General features: G+C 42.6%; 1 protein-coding gene across 1 annotated transcript in view; it reads left to right on the forward strand.

The window, feature by feature from the left end:
• Positions 1-23,844, forward strand: part of LOC112265448 (FRAS1-related extracellular matrix protein 2-like) — a 149,746-nt gene that overhangs the window by 28,911 nt on the left and 96,991 nt on the right. Inside the window, exon 5 of the mRNA XM_042296117.1 lies at positions 21,057-21,203. Coding sequence (XP_042152051.1) covers positions 21,057-21,203 — 147 coding nt within the window. The remainder of the gene's footprint in view (positions 1-21,056; positions 21,204-23,844) is intronic.

Consider the following 23,844-nt stretch of genomic DNA (forward strand, 5'->3'; position numbering starts at 1 on the left):
ACATGCTGCACTAAATGAAAGCTGTGGGGCCCTATGGGCCGGCTCTGAGCCCTGTGAAAGGAGACAAGCTCAACAAACAGCCTGATCTATTAGTATGGAGACTAGAGTCTCTAGGGTTGTGTCCCAAATGACACTCTATTCCCTATAATATATAGTGCACTACTTTTAACCAGAGCCGTATGGAAAAAGGGGTACCATTTGGGATGCACACTTAGTAGCCTGTAGGGTCTGGAGTTTTTATATTCTGCTCCCTCACACAGCAGCTCTCCTCTCCTCAGGAAACGGCACACCATTATTCCCACTGACAAGAGAGCAAACAGGCATCATTAAGGAGGTCAAGACAATAAGCACATCCTTCTCTCTTTGTCACTTATTTTCTCCATCCTCCCTGCGCTGTCATTCTGTCGCTTTATCTCTCCCCCTGTTTTCACACCCCCTACCTTCTGGTTCTTCTCTTCTGTTCTCATCACAGCCTCCACCTCCACCTCCCTCTCCTCACTCTTTCTCCCCCTCTCTCTCTGCCTCTCTCCCCCTTTCTCTCTCTGCCTCTCTTCTCCCCCTCTCTCTCTGCCTCTCTTCCCCCCCCTCTCTCTCTGCCTCTCTCCCCCTTTCTCTCTCTGCCTCTCTCCCCCTTTCTCTCTCTGCCTCTCTCTCTCTCGCTCTCTCTCTCTCTCTCTCTCTCTCGCTCTCTCTCTCTCTCTCTCGCTCTCTCTCTCTCTCTCTCTCTCTCTCTCTCTCTCTCTCTCGCTCTCTCTCTCTCTCTCGCTCTCTCTCTCTCTCTCTCTCTCTCTCTCTCTCTAGAGTAGTTCTTAATGAAAGAGGAAGATCGGTACGATCTGTAGTTTTTAATAAAGGAGTGGATTTCATCTTGGGGTAAAGATTGCGTACACTCTTAGAAAAAAGTGCAACCTAAAAGTGTTATTCATCTGTCCCCATAAGAGAACCCTTTAAAGAACCCTTTTCGGCTTCAGGTAGAACCATTTTGGGTTCCATGCACACTGAGTATACAAAACATTAAGGACACCTGCTCTTTCCATGACATAGACTGAACAGGTGATCCCTTATTGATAAACTTGTTCAAACCACATCAATCAGTGCAGATGAAGGGGAGGAGACAGGTTAAAGAAAGATTTCCAAGCCTTGAGACCATTGAGACATTGATTGTGTGTGTGTGCCATTCGGAGGGTGAATGGGCAAGACAACAGATGTATGTGTCTTTGAACGGGGTATGGTAGTAGGTGCCAGGCACACTGGTTTGTGTTAAGAACTACAACGCTGCTGGGTTTTTCACGCTCAACAGAATTCCTTGTGTATCAAGAATGGTCCACCATCCTAAGGACATCCAGCCAACTTGACACAACTCTGGGAAGCATTGGAGTCACATGTACCAGCATCCCTGTGGAATACTCTTGACACCTTGTGGAGTCCATGCCCCCAACAAATTGAGGCTATTCAGAGGGCAAAAGGGGGAAGAGGGTGCAACTCAGTGTTAGGAAGGTGTTCCTAATGTAAAGTATACTCAGTGTAGAAACATTTCCAGAGGGTTCTACCTGAAACCCAGAAGGCTTTTATACCCAATACCAAAAAGGACTCTAACTGGAACCAAAAAGGGTTCTCCTATGGGGAAATAATAACTTGTTTGGAACCCTTTTTACTAAGAGTGTAGTGGTTGGATTTCTAAGATGGTGAATGGACAGACATTGTAAGCAGTTTTTCTGGCCTGCATGTGTGTGTTAGCTGGAGTGTTGTTTAGCATATTGTGTCCATAGGGTCTCTGAGGAGAATTTTATTTGCATCCAGGAGCAATGGCTGTGGACAGTAGGAGCGGTCATTGTGAGGCTAAGAGCGCTCATGCATAATTGACTGGTAATGAGCAGCTCGAGAGACTCTCAATATTTAACCTGCAGTGACCTTTATGGGTGGGAGCTAGGAATGCATACCAAATGGCACCCTATTCCTTATATAGTACACTGTTTTTCACCAGGGCGATAAGGGAGCCATTATGCAATTGGATGCCATTTGGGATGCATTCCTAGAGGAACTAAACCATGTAGTTATTGGTTGTTGTTTCCAACTTCGTTAAGATTCAGGCCTCTCCTCTCTACTGTCTGCACCAACTCAGGGGAATGACTCTGATAGATGAGGACGGCATTCAAGGGCTTTTATTCCTAACTTCACCTCAGCATTCACACACAGCTCTGCCCCAGGTTATGACATGCACACTTGTATTGGTTTAGCTCCTCAAATCAGGTCTAGGATATTGAATTATTATTTGAGCCCGGAGAGACACTGCTGTTGTTTTTGTTATTGTGGATGAGTTATTTACAAAAATAATCATGATCCTGAGTCACTCAGCAAACCCTTATATACCGAACAAAAATATAAACACAAAATGCAACAATTTCAATGATTTTACTGAGTTATGGTTCATATAAATCAGTGAATTGAAATCAGTTAATTAGGCTCTAATCTATGGATTTCACATGATTGGGTTTGGATGCAGCCATGGTGGGAGGCAGTCCCAGACAATCAGAGTTTTTCCCCACAAAAGGGCTTTATCATAGACATAAATAGTCCTCAATTTCATCAGCTGTCCGGGTGCTGGTCTCAGACAATCCCACAGGTGAAGAAGCCAGATGTGGAGGTTCTGGGTTGGCACGGTGTGGTTACACAAGGTGTAAATCTGTTGTTCTGTCCCTGAACAGGCTGTTAACCCACTGTTCCTAGGCCGTCATTGAAAATAAGAATTTGTTCTTAACTGACTTGCCTAGTTAAATAAAGGTTTAAAAAAAATGTAAAAGGTCTGCGGGTTGTGAAGCCGGTTGGACGTACTGCCAAATTTTCTAAAATGACATTGGAGGCGGCTTATGATAGAGAAATAAACATTACATTCTCTGGCAATAGCTCTGGTGGACATTCCTGCAGTCAGCATGCCAATTGCACACTCCATCAAAACTTGAGACATCTGTGGCGTTGTGCTGTGTGGCAAAACTGCACATTTTAGAGTGTATTTTTATTGTCCCCAGCACAAGGTGCACCTGTGTAATGATCATGCTGTTTAATCAGCTTCTTGATATGCCACACCTGTCAGGTGGATGGATTATCTTGGCAAAGGAGAAATTCTCACTTACAAGGATGTAAACAAACACCATTTGAGAGAAATACGCTTTTTGTGCATATGAAACATTCTGGAATATTTTATTTCAGCTCTTGAAACATGGGACCAACACTTTCTATATTTTTGTTCAGATAACATTAGCTTTGTAAGAGGAAACCCAAGAAGAAAGAAGGAGAGAGAGAAAGAAGGATTGAAGGGTTGAATATCTCGTGCCCACCCAAGTCTGAAGGATTTAATCCTGCAGCTGTAAAGGATAAAACAGACCAAAATGATGGGTTGGGTTTGGCCAGGGATCAGCCCTGACCTTGGGGCTTGGCAGGACACACTGTGCCCCTGGTCTGGTCTGGACCAGTCTGGTCTGGATGTCTCTCGACAGACCCAATCATCTGCAGTCTGCAGTGTGGAGTGGCTGTCTTATCCACAAGGTGTTCTGTATAACCTGCTATGAGAGCTAGTGTGTGTCCCAAATTATACCCTATTCCGTATATAGTGCACTACTTATGACCAGAGTCCTATGGGCAATGGTCAAAAGAGGTTCACTATAAAGGGAATAGTGTTTAATTTGAGACAGCTGCAGCTGTAGGAGCAGGACTAATGGGATTATGTGTAAAAGCCATGCAGGGTTTTTATATTTATTTATTTAACTTTTATTTAACTAGGCAAGTCAGTTAAGAACAACATCTTCTTTACAATGACAGCCTACCAAAAGGCAAAAGGCCTCCTGTGGGGACGGGGGCTGGGATTAAAAATACAATTAAAATATAGGACAAAACACACATCACGTCAAGAGAGACACCACAACACTACCTAAAGAGAGACCTAAGATAACAACACAGCATGGCAGCAGCACAACATTACAACAACATGGTAGCATCACAACATGGCAGCAGCACAACATGGTAGCAGCACAAAACATGGTACAAACACTATTTGGCACAGACAACATCACAAAGTGCAAGAAAGTAGAGACAACAATACATCATACCACACAACCACATCTGTCAGTAAGACTGTCCATGATTGAGTCTTTGAATGAAGGGATGGAGATAAAACTGTCCAGTTTGAGTGTTTGTTGCTGCTCGTTCCAGTCGCTAGCTGCAGTTAACTGAAAAGAGGAGTGACCCAGGGATGTGTGTGTGCTTTGGGGACCTTTAACAGAATGTGACTGGCAGAACCGGTGTTGTATGTGGAGGATGAGGGCTGCAGTAGATATCTCATATAGTGGGGAGTGAGGCCTATGAGGGTTTTATAAATAAGCATCAACCAGTGGGTCTTGTGACGGGAATACAGAGATGACCAGATTACAGAGGAGTATAGGGTGCTGTGATGTGTCCTATAAGGAGCATTGGTGGCAAATCTGATGGCCGAATGGTAAAGAACATCTAGCCGCTCCAGAGCACCTTTACCTGCTGATCTATAAATTACATCTCTGTAATCTAGGATGGGTAGGATGGTCATCTGAATCAGGGTTAGTTTGGCAGCTGGGGTGAAAAAGGAGCAATTACGATAGAGGAAACCAAGTCTAGATTACATTTAGCCTGCAGCTTAATATGTGCTGAGAGAAGGACAGTGTACTGTTTAGCCATACTCCCAAGTACTTGTATGAGGTGACTACCTCAAGCTCGAAACCCTCAGAGGTAGTAATCACACCGGTGGGAAGAGGGGCATTCTTCTTACCAAACCACATGACCTTTGTTTTGGAGGTGTTCAGAACAAGGTTAAGGGTAGAGAAAGCTTGTTGGACACTAAGAAAGCTTTGTTGTAGAGCATTTAACACAAAATCCGGGGAGGGGCCGCTGAGTATTAGACTGTATTGTCTACATATAAATGGATGAGAGAGCTTCCTACTGTCTGAGCTATGTTGTTGATGTAAATTGAGAAGAGCGTGGGGCCTAGGGTTGAGCCTTGGGGTACTCCCTTGGTGACAGGCAGTGGCTGAGACAGCAGATTTTCTGACTTTACACACTGCACTCTTTGAGAGAGGTAGTTACAAACCAGGACAAAGACCCCTCAGACACCAATACTCCTTAGCCGGCCCACTAGAATGGAATGGTCTACCGTATCAAAAGATTTGGCCAAGTCAATAAAAATAGCAGCACAACACTGTTTAGAATCAAGGGCAATGGTGACATCATTTAAGACCTTTAAGGTTGCAGTGACACATCCATAACCTCAGCGGAAACCAGATTGCATACGAGAGAGAATACTATAGACATCAAGAAAGCCTTTCAGTTGATTATTGACAAGTTTTTCCAACACTTTTGATAAACAGGGCAAAATAGAAATGATCCTATAACAGTTAGGATCAGCTTGATCTCCCCCTTTAAATAAAGGATGCACCGTGGCTTCCTTCTTAAGCAATGGGAACCTCCCCAAAGAGGAGAGACAGGTAAAGAAGGTCAGAGATAGGCTTGGCGATGATAGGGGCAGCAACCTTAAAGAAGAAAGGGTCTAAACCATCAAGTTTAAGGAGCTCCTTCAGCACCTCAGACTCAGTGACCGCCTGCAGGGAGAAACTTTGTAGCAGGGCTGGGGGAAAAGATGGAAGAGCATCGGGGCTAGTCGCATTAGAAGGAGTGGGAGATGAGGAAATGTTGAACGGACAAGGAGGCATGGCTGAGTCAAATAGGAATCCTGACTTAATGAAGTGGTGACTAAAGAGCTCAGACATGTGCTCCTTGTCAGTAACAACCACATCATCAACTTTAAGGGACATGGGCAGCTGTGAAGAGGAGGGTTTATTCTCCAGATCTTTAACCGTTTTCCAGAACTTCTTGGGGTTAGACCCACAGAGAGAGAACTGCTCCTTAAAGTAACTAACTTTGGCCTTCCAGATAGCCTGAGTGCACTTATTTCTCATTTGCCTGAATGCGTGTGCCGAGCCTTTCGCCAAATGGAATTCTTGAGGTGGAGTAACTCTGCCAGATCATGGTCGGACCAGGGGCTGGACCTGTTTAATTCTCATTTTCTTTATGGTTTCTTAACAATACCTCTGAAAATATCAAAAAAGATGATTCAAGTGTCTTCAACATAGGGGATCAAACTGATTCTATACCAATTTACAGAGGCCAGGTAATGAAGGAAGGCTTGATCATTCAAGTTTTTTAGCAAGCGTCTATGACAAATCAGGAGAGGTCGTTTCACTGAGCAGCCATTACGAACTCAGACTGTAAAACAGTGATCACTAAGGTCATTACCAAAAACAACAGACGGATACTTGTGATTATTTGTGAGGATAACATCAAGGAGAGTAGCTTTTTCTGGGTGTTTGGAGTCCTACCTTGTGGGATTGGTAATAATCTGAGAAAGATTTAGGGATTCCCATTGCTTTAGGACTTGGTGGTTTTAGCATGTCCCAGTTTAGGTCACGTAGCAGGACAAATTCATACTTAGTGTAAGGGGCCAGGAGAGAGCTTAGGACATTTAGGGTACAGGCTGGTGCTGATGGTGGATGATAGCACCCAGCAACAGTCAACAAAAGGTTATTTGAAAGTGTAATGCTTAAAACCAGCAAATCAAATTGTTTGGGGATAGACTTGGTGGAGACAAATGAGCAATGAAGGTATTTCTTTGTAAAGATTGCTACTCCACCACCTTTGGAAGATCTGTCTTGCCAAAAAAAGGTTATACCCAGAAAGGTTAACATCAGTGTTCAAAACACTCTTTTTTAATCACATCTCAGTAATGACCAACACATCTGGATTGGAGTTGTGAACCCACACTTTCTATTGATCAAATTTAGGTAATAAACTTCTAGTGTTAACGTGCAGAAAACCCAGGCTTTTACTAGAGCAGAAATCACAGCACAAGTCAGGATTGGGGCTAGTAACAGTAGATGGGCCAGGGTGTACATGCACATTTCAAGATATAATCAGCAGTATTACAATCAGGGCACAGCAGTGGGCAGTGAGAGCTCTGCAGTTTTGATTTATGACATTTGAATGTACATTAGATGGTACAGCAATATCATCAGATAACATAAATACAAAGCTGGCGAGAGGTGATTAGAATAGGACGGGAGGCCAAGAGTCCGTGTGACCAATAGAGAGTCAGAGTCCCGAGTGTGGGAACAAACATAGTCTGTCCCACGGATGGGTAAACAAGAAAGTTCATAGTCAACAAAGCACAAAGGAGTCATGAGGCAAATAGCATAAAGCACAATAAAAAAAATGTATAACTACTTGGGGCTAGCCAAAGCTCGGGAGAGAGGGGGGAGTGTGGCGGGGGTACCTGTACCAGACAGGGGGAGACAGGCCAGGGCAGACGGTGAACAGATCGCCAGGTGGAATCCAAGCAGCAGTGCAGCAGACAACGGGAGTAGGTGTAACACCCACTTGGTGGGGGTGTCTGTACCTGACAGGGGGAGACAGGCCAGGGCAGACGGTGAACAGATCGCCAGGTGGAATCCAAGCAGCAGTGCAGCAGGCAACGGGAGTAGGTGTCACACCCACTTGGGAAAAGCTTTTTTCGTGAGGCAGATCCCTTGTAGAAAATCCCAGCTAGCTAGCTAACGTAGTTAGCAAGTCTCTGTTCACCATTTTTTTTTCACGTGGAAAAGGAGGTCATTTCTTCAGAATGGTCCTTTACGACGTCCAAACAAAGTTGTCCTGTGGCAGTTGTATTTTGGAGATTGTGGGGAGGATATCTTCTGATGTGATCAAAGCAACAATATTGTTTCTTATTGAGGTAATTTACAGTTGAAGTGTCCTGGCTGCATATCAGTTGAAAATAGAGATGAATCCAGGGGTACTGTATTGTAATGACAGTTGGAGGGGGCTTCAAAGGTCTCTGCATGTGGGTGGGTGAGGCTGTGAAACTCTGCTGCCATTGTTGGGCTTTGACACCTCTCACTTCACACCTCAGTGCTAATTGATCTGATCTGTTCTGTGCTAGCAAGCTTGGTAGCCTTAACTTAGCATTCAGTCCTTATAAAGTCAAATATATCATTGTAATTCATTTTTCTTCTTGGCTTTAAAAGCAGCTTCAGACTAAACATTACTCACTCAGTTCTAGGTTTGTCACGTCCTGACCATAGAGAGTCCTTGTTTTCTATGGTGGAGTAGGTCAGGGCGTGACTGGGGGGTTTGTCTAGTTTATTATTTCTATGTGGGGTTCTAGATTTGTTTTTCCATGTTGGTGATTTGGTATGGTTCCCAATTAGAGGCAGCTGGTAATTGTTGTCTCTAATTGGGGATCATATTTACGTAGCCTTTTTTCTACCTGTGGGTTGTGGGATATTGTATTTTGTTTATGGGTAGTTGTTTGTCGGCACTCCATTGTTGTCACGTTTCATTATTAGTTTATTGTTTTTGTTAAGTTTCACTATTAATAAATGATGTGGAACTCAACATTCGCTGTGCCTTGGTCCGTTTCTACAAACGATCGTGACAAGGTTGGATGATGATTTCAGGTTTCTTGTGCTTATTTCGCTGGTTGTTGGTTTGCCAGAGCATTTGCTGTATAGACCTTGGAAATAAGAATCTTTGGTAGTAATCTTTCCAGGTAATTTTCTCCAAAATCAGGTTGTAGGTTTCAGGTTATATGTGCACATTTCCAGTCACATTGAACACATTGACCTTTACCAAAGTACCTTAAGGTTAAACATACAGGATACTTTAGCAGATTGTGCTGCATGTTTAGGGAAACGTTTTCTACTGGTTTCTCATCCATACTTATATGAAATCAGCCTATTTGACTTATTTTTATATCCTTTTCATAATATTTCTCATCTCATTCAATCCTGGAAAACTGACTAGAGAGCAGTTTCAGTCACATTGATTGAACTAAGCAAAGCCTGGACGCCCGAGGCTAACGAGTGGCTCAGTTGGCTTGCAACGCCAGGGTTGTGGGTTTTCATTCCCACGGGAGACAAAAAGGTATGCACTCATTACTGTAAGTTGCTCTGGATAACTTGAGAGTGGAGTATTTACTTAACACTCCCCATAGCATGTATTCCTCTACCCATTGTGTAGGAGAGTTTATCCAGTGGGTGGTGAATGGTGTCATCAGTGAGGTAGCTGGAGCATGGAGCAGCAGACTCCCAGGACCAGACTTGGGTTCAAATACTATTTGAAATTATTTCAGAAAATGTATCTGTGCTTGATTGAGCTTGCCTGGCACAATTGAGCAACAGAAAATCCTGAAAACTGTAAACCTCCTTGTAGGTTTACAGTTTGACACTCCAGGAAGGCTAGAGCTAACACTCAAAGTATTTGAAAGATTTCAAATATAATTTTAACCCATGTCTGGACAGGACAGGAGCAACCTTTGGACACACTGTATTTCACCGCAATCCCCCATGCTATTCTCCCTCTAGTCTCCCCCTCTTCCCTCTCTTTTCCCTGGGATTCAAATAAAGGAGCCCCATCTGAAATCAAAGCTTGGCAATTCCTCCTTTAAAGAGAAGGGCCCCTGCCTCTCCCCTGCCTCCCCCTGCCTCTCCCCTGCCTCCCCCTGCCTCCTCCCTGCCTCCCCCTAAAGAGAGGGGCTCCTGCCTTTGTGACCCAGGAAGAAGTGGTTTCCACAACAACCTTGTAGTGCAATCTGGAATCAAAGAAGAGTGAGAGAGGACAGGAAAAGATGGGTGCTTTGTGCTTCTCAAACAACATCAACAGTCAGAGGCAAGATGATGTTGTTTGAGAGGTGTAATTGAGATGTTTTTCAAGAAATCTGAGGTAGGTTTTCTGGTAAATGAAAATTCCTGTTTCTTACGTTTCTCATGAGATTCCAATGGTGAATTTGTTTGTACCTTAAGAAACAGGTCGTGCCTTTTTTTGCAACTTTTTCAAATCAAATGGAAAAAGTGTCACTCAGAGTTACCTCTGTACCAAAGACCAGAGTGTCCTCTTGAATGACTAAAATGTCAAAATAGGCCAGACGCAAATCCAGATTTATGTCTGATTTATGTCTGTCCTACGCTCTGAAAGCCTATAAGCCCAAGGGTTAAAGAGTTAAAGCTAGTAGCCAAGGGTTAAGGTATTTTAGTCCTGCCCGTGGACAACGGTTAAGGATATGTAGCCTTTGTTCACAATTGTCTAATAAACATCCATCTGTTATAATAGATCTTTAATCTGACCTCATTCAAATGATGCCTGTGACTTATGTAAAACAGAATCTCTGATTCAACGCATGGTGGTCCTCAAGCTTTTGACAGTGATCCGGTGGCACCTGGATAGGAAAAGGTTGGGAACGGCTGTGCTAGTGAACAGTGAAAACAGATTAGCAGTAAATCTCTCAGCCCATACCCACCTCCTCTCTAAGTCAACCCCTATCCTCCTCCTCTACCTCCTCCTCCTCCTATATAGAGTTTAGTCTGATTAGACTGCATCTCTCGCTCTTTCTGCATCTCTCTCCTTCAGCAGTAGGATCCTCTGTAATGGGAGTTTTAAACAGTGGAGCATGATAATGAATGTAACAGAGAGTGATGTCCTCAGAGTAATGGGAGTTTTAAACAGTAGAGCATGATAATGAATGTAACAGAGAGTGATGTCCTCAGAGTAATGGGAGTTTTAAACAGTAGAGCATGATAATGAATGTAACAGAGAGTGATGTCCTCAGAGTAATGGGAGTTTTAAACAGTAGAGCATGATAATGAATGTAACAGAGAGTGATGTCCTCAGAGTAATGGGAGTTTTAAACAGTGGAGCATGATAATGAATGTAACAGAGAGTGATGTCCTCAGAGTAATGGGAGTTTTAAACAGTAGAGCATGATAATGAATATAACAGAGAGTGATGTCCTCAGAGTAATGGGAGTTTTAAACAGTGGAGCATGATAATGAATGTAACAGAGAGTGATGTCCTCAGAGTAATGGGAGTTTTAAACAGTAGAGCATGATAATGAATATAACAGAGAGTGATGTCCTCAGAGTAATGGGAGTTTTAAACAGTGGAGCATGATAATGAATGTAACAGAGAGTGATGTCCTCAGAGTAATGGGAGTTTTAAACAGTAGAGCATGATAATGAATATAACAGAGAGTGATGTCCTCAGAGTAATGGGAGTTTTAAACAGTGGAGCATGATAATGAATGTAACAGAGAGTGATGTCCTCAGAGTAATGGGAGTTTTAAACAGTAGAGCATGATAATGAATGTAACAGAGAGTGATGTCCTCAGAGTAATGGGAGTTTTAAACAGTAGAGCATGATAATGAATATAACAGAGAGTGATGTCCTCAGAGTAATGGGAGTTTTAAACAGTGGAGCATGATAATGAATGTAACAGAGAGTGATGTCCTCAGAGTAATGGGAGTTTTAAACAGTAGAGCATGATAATGAATGTAACAGAGAGAGATGTCCTCAGAGCTTCGTGATGGCCCAAATGGCCCCCTATTCCCTTTAGATAGTGCAATACTTTAGACCAGGGTCCATTACTCACTCGAGGTAAACATCTTAGTGTATATAAGATGACTGAGTGAAGGAGGACCTGCCTGCCGGCTGGTGAGAGAGAGGGAGAGAGAGAGAGTGGAGTGACCCGTCGGGCATCCTGGCCCCAGCTCCCCCAGGGTGACCAAATAAGGACCGTCTGCTGTGTGTGGAGACAAGAGACAAGGACAGAGAGAGATCGAGAGAGAGAGAGAGAGAGTCTGTGTGGGAGACAAGGGCACAGAGTTGGCAGTGGCACAACTCAGGTCAGCCGCCTATATTAACTGGCCTCCCTCACAGAGTTCTCCTGTCCATTACAACACAGCCCAATACATTTACTGTTAATAGTACAATACCACGATGACGGCTTCACGCTGACACACCTTGGTATCAACAATACAGCTAGAGTGACATGGGAGAATAGGTGAATGAACTCATTTAATGTCATTTCTTTTTTATTAACATGACCGTCCCTCCATAATGATCACAGTGTGGCTCCATTTACAGTGCAGTTTTCAGTTCTCTTTACTTTTTACACATTTTGTTACTTTACAGCCTTGTTGTAAAATTGATTTAAAAAAATATATTCTTCATCAATCTACACACAATACCACATAATGACAAAGCAAAACAGGTTTTAAGATATTGTTGCAAACTAAGTATTCAGACCCTTTACTCAGTACTTTGTTGAAACACCTTTGGCAGCGATTACAGCCTCAAGTGTTCTTGGGTATGACACTGCATGCTTGGCACACCTGTATTTTTGTTGTTGTTTGTGGGGGAGGTTCTCCCATTCTTCTCTGCAGATCCTCTCAAGCTCTGTCAGGTTGGATGGGGAGCATGGCTGCACAGCTATGTTCAGGTCTCTCCAGAGATGTTAGATCAGTTTCAAACCTTGGCTCTGGCTGGCCACTCAAGGACATTCAGAGACTTGTCCCGAAGCCACTCCTGTGTTTGTCTTGGCTATGTGCTTAGGGTTGTTGTCCTGTTGGAAGGTGAACCTTCTCCCCAGTCTGAGGTCTGGAGCAGGTTTTCATCAAGGATCTCTCTATACTTTGCTCTGTTCATCTTTCCCTCAATCCTGACTGGTCTCCCAGTCCCTGCCACTGAAAAATATCCCCACAGCATGATGCTGACACCACCATGCTTCACTGTAAGGATGGTGCCAGGTTTCCTCTAGACGTGACACTTAGAATTCATGCCAAAGAGTTCAATCTTGGTTTCATCAAACCAGAAAATCTTGTTTCTCATGGTTGGAGAGTCCTTAAGGTGCCTTTTGGAAAACTCCAAGCAGGCTGTCATGTGCCTTTTAGACTGCTCCCGAGTGGCGCAGTGGTCTAAGGCACTGCATCTCAGTGCTAGAGGTGTCACTAGAGACACCCTGGTTCAATTACAAGCTGTATCACAACCGGCTGTGATTGGGCGGCGCACAATTGTCCCAGCGTCGTCCGGGTTTGGCTGGTGTAGGCCGTCATTGTAAATAAGAATTTGTTCTTAACTGACTTGCATAGTTAAATAAAAGTTACATACAAAAATATATATATAATAATTACTGAGGAGTGGTTAACGTCTGGCCACTCCACCATAAAGGCCTAATTGGTGGAGTGCTGCAGAGATGGTTGTCCTTCTAGAAGGCTCTCCTATCTCCACAGAGGAACTCTGGAGCTCTGTCAGAGTGACCATCAGGTTCTTGGTCACCTCCCTGACCAAGGCCCTTCTCCCACGATTGAGCAGTTTGGCCGTGCTGCCTGCTCTAGGAAGAGTGTTGGTGGTTCCAAAATTCGTCCATTTAAGAATGATGGAGGCCACTGTGTTCTTAGGGACCTTCAATGCTGCAAAACATTTTTGGTACCCTTCCCCAGATCTGTGCCTCGACAAAAACCTGTCTCGGAGCTCTACAGACAATTCCGTTGACCTCATGGCTTGGTTTTTCTTCTGACATGTACTGTCAACGGTGGGACCTAATATAGACAGGTGTGTGCCTTTCCAAATCATGTCCAGTCAATTAAATTTACCACAGGTGCACCTGAGCTCAATTTCGAGTCTCATAGCAAAGGGTCTGAATATTTATTTACGTTTTTTTTTATATGAATTTGCTACAATTTCTAAAAACCTGTTTTCGCTTTGTCATTATGGGGCATTGTGTGTAGATTGATGAGGAAAACCAAAAATCCATTTTAGAATAAGGCTGTAATGTAACAAAATGTAGAAAAGGTGAAGGGGTCTGAATACTTTCTGAATGCACTGTACATGGATCAAGAGTCTAATCTAAAGTTACTCTGGAACTGGCAACAGAGGACATTAGCTAAGTTTGGTTTTTAGTCTGGTGTATACTTTCGAAAAAAGCGTCTAGTGACTGCTTATCCGTTGGCTGGGAATGAGGAGGAATATGGGAAACCAATTTAGTCAACTAACCTCTAGCTCAGCAGATTGACCCTGGGCAGCGGTTAAAGATTAACTGAGATGTTTTTCTAGGGCCTCTTTGAAGTGTTCTTACTTCAACTCCTGCTTATCTTAATTACTGAGAAAGAAAACGTTATGGAGGGAAATTGACCTCTGGCTACTTGCACCAACACACCTCTATGCTGCCTGACACAAGCACCAGTGGTGTGGTTATTTTGGCTTCCCAAACCTGATGTTGACTCTCTCATATGATAAAGAATGTATTCACGGAGTCATTCATTATGAATGTAAAAAGTATGTTTCTGAAGGCAATTGCACATATTTGGATTTTGCCCTCTCCACGTTGGCTACTAGTCCTGATCCCAAGCAGGTCTTCTTTAAAGTGCATAATGTAGAAAGCCTAGCTTGATGTGAATGTTTATGTCTCCAGCGTAATGTAAATGATTAGACATCATGCCACCATGTAATGTTCACAATGAGACGTATGGCCGGGGCACAGGCAGACTGGTGTGGTATTATACCTATACATGGTCTCAGGACGTCCCTGTGGGTAACTGACACTGAAGTCAAACTGTGCATCCCAAATTGTACCTCTGTTCACTTAATAGTGCACTACAAAAGTAAACTCAGCAAAAAAAGAAATGGCCCTTTTTCAGGTCTCTGTCTTTCAAAGATATATCGTAAAAACCAAATAACTTCACAGATCTTCATTGTAAAGATTTAAACACTGTTTCCCATGCTTGTTCAATGAACCATAAACAAATAATGAACATGCACATGTGGAACGGTCGTTAAGACACTAACAGCTTACAGACGTTAGTCAATTAAGGTCATAGTGTAACGGTATTCGTCTTCTGAAGAAGGGGAATCATTGGACCAAAGCGCAGCGTGGTAAGTGTTCATGCTTTTAATATTAAAACTGAACACTATAACAAAATAACAAAGGGAATCACCGAAACAGTCCTGAAAGGTGCAAAACACTAAACAGAAATTAACTACCACATGTGGGGAAAAGCTACCTAAGTATGGTTCCCAATCAGAGACAACAATAGACAACTGTCCCTGACTGAGAACCATACCCGGCCAAAACAAAGAAATACAAAAACATAGAAAAAGGAACATAGAATGCCCACCCAAATCACACCCTGACCAAACCAAAATAGAGACATAAAAAGCTCTAAAGTCAGGGCGTGACACATAGTAATGAAAAATGAGGCCTTTCTACTGACTCTGAAAAACACCAAAAGAAAGATGCCCAGGGTCCCTGCTCATCTGTGTGAACGTGCCTTAGGCATGCTGCAAGGAGGCATGAGGACTACAGATGTGTCCAGGGCAATAAATTGCAATACCCGTACTGTGAGACACCTAAGACAGAGCTACAGGGAGCCATGACGGACAGCTGACCGTCCTCGCAGTGGCAGACCAAGTGTAACAACACCTGCACAGGATTGGTACATCTGAACACCTGGGACAGGTACAGGATGGCAACAACAACTGCCTGAATTACACCAGGAATGCACAATCCCTCCATCAGTGCTAAGACTGTTCCCAATAGGCTGAGAGAGGCTGGACTGAGGGCTTGTAGGCCTGTTGTAAGGCAGGTCCTTACCAGACATCACCGGCAACAATGCGCACAAACCCACCGTCGCTGAACCAGATAGGACTGGCAAAATGTGCTCTTCACTGACGAGTCGCGGTTTTGTCTCACCAGGAGTGATGGTTGGATTTGCGTTTATCGTCGTAGGAATGAGCGTTACACCTGTACTCTGGAGCGGGATCGATTTGGAGGTGGAGGGTCCGTCATGGTCTGGGGCGGTGTGTCACAGAATCATCAGACTGAGCTTGTTGTCGTTGCAGGCAATCTCAATGCTGTGTCTTACAGGGAAGACGCAGGTGCCTTGGTGGAATAGTGGGGTAACATCTCACAGCAAGAACTGTCAAATCTGGTGCAGTCAATGAGGAGGAGATGCACTGAGTACTTAATGCAGCTGGTGGCCACCTCAGATACTGACTGTTACTTTTGATTTTGACCCCCACCCCTTTGTTCAGGGACACATTCTTCCATTTATGTTAGTCACATGTCTGTAGAACTTGTTCAGTTTATGTCTCAGTTGTTGAATCTTGTTATGTTCATACAAATATTTACAAGTTAAGTTTGCTGAAAATAAACCCAGTTGACAGTGAGAGAATGTTTCTTTTTTTGCTGAGTTTAGTACACTATAGGGAACCCAAAGCCTTTAATGTTACTATTCATCTCCTCTCATCTCAGATGTGTATCAAGCTAACATTAACAATGTTGTGTAAACATAGAGACGATGCCAAGCTTTCCACAACAAGATCCTAACTTTAGTCCAGCATACCCAGGAAGTTAGGAAGATCCGTCTTCTCTTAATGTCATTTTAGTCGGTTAGAAGTCTCTTACGACAGCTGTGCGTGGTTAGCGTAGTTCTGTAACTCTACGGGTTGTTGACGGAGTTCTGGAAGGAAACGAGGAGCATGTAGCAGAGTTTCTGTGGTTGTCTATGACTGCTGTGGTGGGGTAGAGCCGGGTGATTCATGTGGTAGGGATAAGGCCAGTAGCCTTCACAACTCTCCTGAGTTCTGGAAGGAAATGAGGACCTTGTGGAAGTTTTCCATAAAGAGATGGGTGGGAGATCTGTGGTGGGAGAGGGCCAGGTGATTAAGACCAGTAGACTTCACGACTCAGAGATCACACACACTGTGCTTACCTGTGGCATGGGTCTAGCTGCTCCCTCTAAACCCTAGTACAAGGTAGGGAGATCTAACCACACACACACACACACACACACACACACACACACACACCCCTCTGTTCCAGCAGGGTCAAGCAGAACACACACAGGGGAAAAGCTCTTTTCGCTCCAGCAGACGTCCTACCTGCAGGAGTTATTAAGGTAGAGAGAGATTAGACTCCCAGTATGGCCTTAACCCCTGAGAATGGACAGGCTCAGGAAACATGGGTCCGGTGGCAGGGATGTAGTTGCTTGGTTTATGTTCCTATACAGTTGAAGTCGAAAGTTTACCTACACTTAGGTTGGGGTCATTAAAACAAATTTCTTGTTAACAAACTATAGTTTTGGCAAGTCGGTTAGAACGTCTACTTTGTGCATGACACAAGTCATTTTTCCAGCAATTGTTTACAGACAGATTATGTCACTTATCATTCACTGTATCACAATTCCAGGGGTCAGAAGTTCACAGCTTGGAAAATTCCAGAAAATGATGTCATGGCTTTAGAAGCTTCTGATGGGCTAATTGACATAATTTGAGTCAATTGGAGGTGTACCTGTGGATATATTTCAGGGCCTACCTTCAAACTCAGTGCCTCTTTGCTTGACATCATGGAAAAATCCAAAGAAATCAGCCAAGACCTCTGAATTTTTTTTTGTAGACCTCCAAAAGTCTGGTTCATCATTGGGAGCAATTTCCAAACGCCTGAAGGTACCATGTTCATCTGTACAAACAATAGTACGCAAGTATAAACACCATGGGACCACGTAGCCGCCATACCGCTCAGGAAGGAGACGCGTTCTGTCTCCTAGAGTTGAACATACTTTGTGGGGAAAAGTGCAAATCAATCCCAGAACAACAGCAAATGACCTTGTGAAGATGCTGGAGGAAACAGGTACAAAGGTATCTATATCCATAGTGAAACGAGTCCTATATCGACATAACCTGAAAGGCCGCTCAGCAAGGAAGAAGCCACTGCTCCAAAACCGCCTTTAAAAAAGCCAGACTACGGTTTTCAACTGCACATGGGGACAAAGATCATATTTTTTGGAGAAATGTCCTCTGGTCTGATGAAACAAAAATAGAACTGTTTGGCCACAATGACCAACGTTATGTTTGGAGGAAAAAGGGGGACGCTTGCAAGCCGAAGAACACCATCCCAACCGTGAAGCACAGGGGTGGCAGCATCATGTTGGGTGCTTTGCTGCAGGAGGGACTGGTGCACTTCACAAAATAGATGGTATCATGAGGCAGGACAATTATGTGGATATATTGAAGCAACATCTCAAGACATCAGTCAGGAAGTTAGAGCTTGGTCGCATATGGGTCTTCCAAATGGACAATGACCTCAAGCATACTTCCAAAGTTGTTGCAAATGGCTTAAGGACAACACAGTCAAGGTATTGGAGTGGCCATCACAAAGCCCTGACCTCAATCCCATAGAAAATTTGTGGGCAGAACTGAAAACGTGTGTGCGAGCAAGGAGGCCTACAAACCTGACTCAGTTACACCAGCTCTGTCAGGAGGAATGGGTCAAAATTCACCCAACTTATTGTGGGAAGCTTGTGGAAGGCTATGCAAAACGTTTGACCCAAGTTAAACTATTTAAAGGCAATGCTGCCAAATACTAATTGAGTGTATGTAAACGTCTGACCCACTGGGAATGTGATGAAAGAAATAAAAGCTGAAATAAATAATTCTCTCTACTTTTATTCTGACATTTTACATTCTTAAAATAAAGTGGTGATCCTAACTGACCTAAAATAGGTAATTTTTACTCTGATAAAATGTCAAGAATTGTGAAAAACAGAGTTTACATGTACTTGGCTAAGGTGTATGTAAACTTCCGAATTCAACTGTAGTAGTACCGAACCATTAGCAGCTGTCACTGGGTTGTAAATTCTAGGATACCCCTGTTTTCTCTGTTCTCTTTCATCTAGAACCGTGTAGACGGAACCCATTACCAAGGAAACAATCAGACTTTGAGGATCAGCCAGAAAACCGTCAGCCCTTGAGTTAGTTCAGCCGTATCCTCATCATCTTATTTAGCTGTACCTTCGTCATCTTCACTTTGTTAACCTTCATTTTCTCTGTTAGTTTAGCCGTATCTTTGTCATTTTCACATTATTCTCTCTGTTCAGAAGAAGACAGGTAGAGGTTCAGGCAGCAGAGTTGGTTCATTGGTTCATGATAAAGTCATGAGATGTTTTCTTCTGCCACAGTCTTCTTGACAGAATCAGATCTGATGAGTTTTGTCTCCTCTCATCCAGTTCTCTCTCTTTGTCCTTTTGGCCATGTTGTGGTTCAGTATAGTTTACTCCATGGTTTAGGCAGTGACGTCTGAGTTGGTTCATGATACAGTTATGTTTTCGTCCGCAGAGTCTTCTTGACAGAATCAGGATGAGTTAATAAGTGTCTAATGAGTTTAGTTGTGAACAAAGAACTACAGTTTCTTCTTCTTCTCTCTTCTTCTTCTGACCTCTACTGTGTGTTTATTCTGCTGGACCTGGTATGACACACACACGTACACACACAACAAAACAATAACACCCTTGTGAATGTGTAGGTTTCACGCTCTTTAAAAAGAAAAGGCTACATAGCAGAGAGGTCGACTGGACATGACAGATTTCCTGACCATGACAACTGGAGAGGGGAAGGGCAGAATGGAGGAGAGGAGAGAGAGGGAGGGTAGGCTCAGTGGGGGAGGGCAGAATGGAGGAGTGGAGAGAGAGAGAGAGAGAGAGAGAGAGGGACGGGAGGCTCAGTGGAGGAAGGGGGAGGGCAGAATGGAGGAGAGGAGAGAGAGAGAGAGAGGGACGGGAGGCTCAGTGGAGGAAGGGGGAGGGCAGAATGGAGGAGAGAGAGAGAGGGACGGGAGGCTCAGTGGAGGAAGGGCAGAATGGAGCAGTGGAGAGGAGAGAGAGAAAGAGAGAGGGAGGGTAGGCTCAGTGGGGGGAGGGTAGAATGGAGGCAGAGAGAGAGCGCGCGAGAGAGAGTTTATGGCCTCAGTAGTGGTGCCAACCCCAAACAGACTCAGCTGTCTGTAAACCCAGAACAGTACCCTCAGTATGTGTACCAAATGCACCTTATTCCCTATATAGTGCACTTATTTTGATCAGGGCCCATAGGGACTACTGCTGGTTTTCTGTTCGAACCTAATAATGAATTGCACCCACCTGGTGTCCCAGGCCTAATTCAGTCCCTGATTAGAGGGGAAGAATAGAAAAAAAGCTGTGGAACTGGCTTCGATGTCCAAATGTGAATTTGAGGAATATAGGGGATAGGGTGCCATTCGGGACTCAGGTTGAGACCCTCCTTGTGGTCTCTCTTTCATTCTTTCATTCCTCCCACCTCACATCTGCCAGCTGTCCAGCTGTAGTGTAGAAACACCTGGGTCTGTCTCTCCCCTCCGTTTTCTTCATCCTTCCTCTCCCTGAATTCCTCCATCTCCCTCCTCTCCATTTTCTCCCTTCATTCACTCCATTCCCATCATCCCTCATTTCACACTCTTCTGTTTAGGCTGAGGGGCTTGGAGCCACTGTTATAACCCTGCTGTTAATGGCAACAGTATGTGTGTGTGTGTGTGTGTGTGCCTACGTGCTATGACTTGTCATTTTGTGTGTGTTTGATGTCTGTGTGTGGTGTCGCTCTCTCTGTGGTCGATACGGTAACAGGCAGTGCTGTCCTCCAGGAATACAGCGCTTTGAATTCCACTTCAAACAGGACTGATAAAACAACCCTGACACACACACACACACACACACACACACACACACACACACACACACACACACACACACACACACACACACACACACACACACACACACACACACACACACACATACACACAGACAGACTAACCTTTATCTCTTAATTACAATGAAGCCGATTAGACCTTCTTCTGCACTGATACCTCCCACTGAATATACTGGCAGGGAGGTTGTGTGTGGGCGCATGCATGAGCGTGTGTTTGTACTGATACTGATGCCTCCCAACGAATATAGGCAGGCAGCCTAGCTGTCCTACAGGCACCCATAAAACCGCCAGGTAATTATTCTAATGACAAGATGTTGAGATAGGAACATGTCCTGAAAACAAACAGCTTTTCCGTTATAAATGTTTTGAAGTGCAAATAATGAGTTCAGAAAGTCATACGCTACCGTTGTCTTTGCTGAATGAATTCTCTCTCATGTCGATCTTCATTTTTGTTGTTGTTGACTGTTGTTGTTTACAAACACAAACATCTGCACAGAACAACACTAGCACCTGATATAATGTAATCTGTGGATTCTAATAAAGTTTTCCAAATGTGTTCCTGTACTCACTGTACTGTCCTTCACTTGTCTGCTAAGTGGCACATAAGACACATTATTAAGTGATCCTCTCTGAGACTACTGATTCTATGTGTGTGTGTTTAGGAGGCAACAGGCTGAAGAACCAGGTGTTCAGGCTGAACTGGGCCTGGGTCTCCCTGGAGAAGGAGTACTATGTGTTGGACGAGGAGGCCACGTACCTGGAGGTGGTCCTCAAACGACGAGGATACCTGGGCGAGACATCCTTCGTCAGTGAGTAAAACTACCTTATTATACAAATCCGTATACACATTGATCCCAAATGGCACTCTATTCCCATCAGAGTCAGGACATCCATAGACATCATCATGACATCCTTGGCTCTATCACTCCAGGGAAGCTCCACAGCTTTTCAGCCTTTCATGTTCATGTAGCAGATGGCTGAGTTAGCCAACTGTCACTCCTGGTCCAATTCACACATTTTCTAAAGGAAAGGGATGTTAATGGATGTCCTGACAAAAGTAGCGCACTCTATATGCCATTTGGGACATAGCCTTGGAGAACAAATAGAAGAGTGCCATTTGGGATGCAGCCAAAAATAGCGGGGGGTCAATCTCTTGACTCAGACAGAGCAGGGGAGGGACAGACAACCTCAGGGTCATACAGGTCACAACCTTTCTTCCCTGACCCCTCTTCTCAGGGCAGGATTTACCCTTTTAGCCAACCCTCCTGGGGACAGCAAGGGCTCATGGGAGAGGTTACGCAGAGTTGGTGGTCGTCAGAAAGACGCCCGCTGTCGTCGAGTTAGATGCCTTTCTCTGTGAATATTCCTTACATTTTACTGTCCTGGACTGAAGTAAACACAGTGCAACAAAAGATGGGACAGTAAACCTTAGTTTTATAACACAACGTTTATACACAGGGTCTAAAACAACAGTAAACCTTAGTTTTATAACACTCATTTTATACACAGGGTTTAAAACAACAGTAAACCTTAGTTTTATAACACTCATTTTATACACAGGGTTTATAACAACAGTAAACCTTAGTTTTATAACACTCATTTTAAACACAGGGTTTAAAACAACAGTAAACCTTAGTTTTATAACACTCATTTTATACACAGGGTTTAAAACAACAGTAAACCTTAGTTTTATAACACAACGTTTATACACAGGGTCTAAAACAACAGTAAACCTTAGTTTTATAACACTCATTTTATACACAGGGTTTAAAACAACAGTAAACCTTAGTTTTATAACACTCATTTTATACACAGGGTTTATAACAACAGTAAACCTTAGTTTTATAACACTCATTTTAAACATCAGGTTTATAACAACAGTAAACCTTACTTTTATAACACTCATTTTATACACAGGGTTTAAAACAACAGTAAACCTTAGTTTTATAACACTCATTTTATACACAGGGTTTATAACAACAGTAAACCTTAGTTTTATAACACTCATTTTATACACAGGGTTTAAAACAACAGTAAACCTTAGTTTTATAACAACATTTTATACACAGGGTTTATAACAACAGTAAACCTTAGTTTTATAACACTCATTTTATACACAGGGTTTATAACAACAGTAAACCTTAGTTTTATAACACTCATTTTATACACAGGGTTTATAACAACAGTAAACCTTAGTTTTATAACACATTTTATACACAGGGTTTATAACACTCATTTTATACACAGGGTTTATAACAACAGTAAACCTTAGTTTTATAACACTCATTTTATACACAGGGTTTATAACAACAGTAAACCTTAGTTTTATAACACTCATTTTATACACAGGGTTTATAACAACAGTAAACCTTAGTTTTATAACACTCATTTTATACACAGGGTTTATAACAACAGTAAACCTTAGTTTTATAACACTCATTTTATACACAGGGTTTATAACAACAGTAAACCTTAGTTTTATAACACTCATTTTATACACAGGGTTTATAACAACAGTAAACCTTAGTTTTATAACACTAAATCTTTTTATACACAGGGTTTATAACAACAGTAAACCTTAGTTTTATAACACTCATTTTATACACAGGGTTTATAACAACAGTAAACCTTAGTTTTATAACACTCATTTTATACACAGGGTTTATAACAACAGTAAACCTTAGTTTTATAACACTCATTTTATACACAGGGTTTATAACAACAGTAAACCTTAGTTTTATAACACTCATTTTATACACAGGGTTTATAACAACAGTAAACCTTAGTTTTATAACACTCATTTTATACACAGGGTTTATAACAACAGTAAACCTTAGTTTTATAACACAATTTTATACACAGGGTTTATAACAACAGTAAACCTTAGTTTTATAACACTCATTTTATACACAGGGTTTATAACAACAGTAAACCTTAGTTTTATAACACTCATTTTATACACAGGGTTTATAACAACAGTAAACCTTAGTTTTATAACACTCATTTTATACACAGGGTTTATAACAACAGTAAACCTTAGTTTTATAACACTCATTTTATACACAGGGTTTATAACAACAGTAAACCTTAGTTTTATAACACTCATTTTATACACAGGGTTTATAACAACAGTAAACCTTAGTTTTATAACACTCATTTTATACACAGGGTTTATAACAACAGTAAACCTTAGTTTTATTAGTTTTATAACACTCATTTTATACACAGGGTTTATAACAACAGTAAACCTTAGTTTATAACACAACATTTATACACAGGGTTTATAACAACAGTAAACCTTAGTTTTATAACACTCATTTTATACACAGGGTTTATAACAACAGTAAACCTTAGTTTTATAACACTCATTTTATACACAGGGTTTATAACAACAGTAAACCTTAGTTTTATAACACTCATTTTATACACAGGGTTTATAACAACAGTAAA

Source organism: Oncorhynchus tshawytscha, linkage group LG13 (genome assembly GCF_018296145.1).
Source record: "Oncorhynchus tshawytscha isolate Ot180627B linkage group LG13, Otsh_v2.0, whole genome shotgun sequence".
NCBI classification, from domain to species: Eukaryota; Metazoa; Chordata; class Actinopteri; order Salmoniformes; family Salmonidae; genus Oncorhynchus; species Oncorhynchus tshawytscha.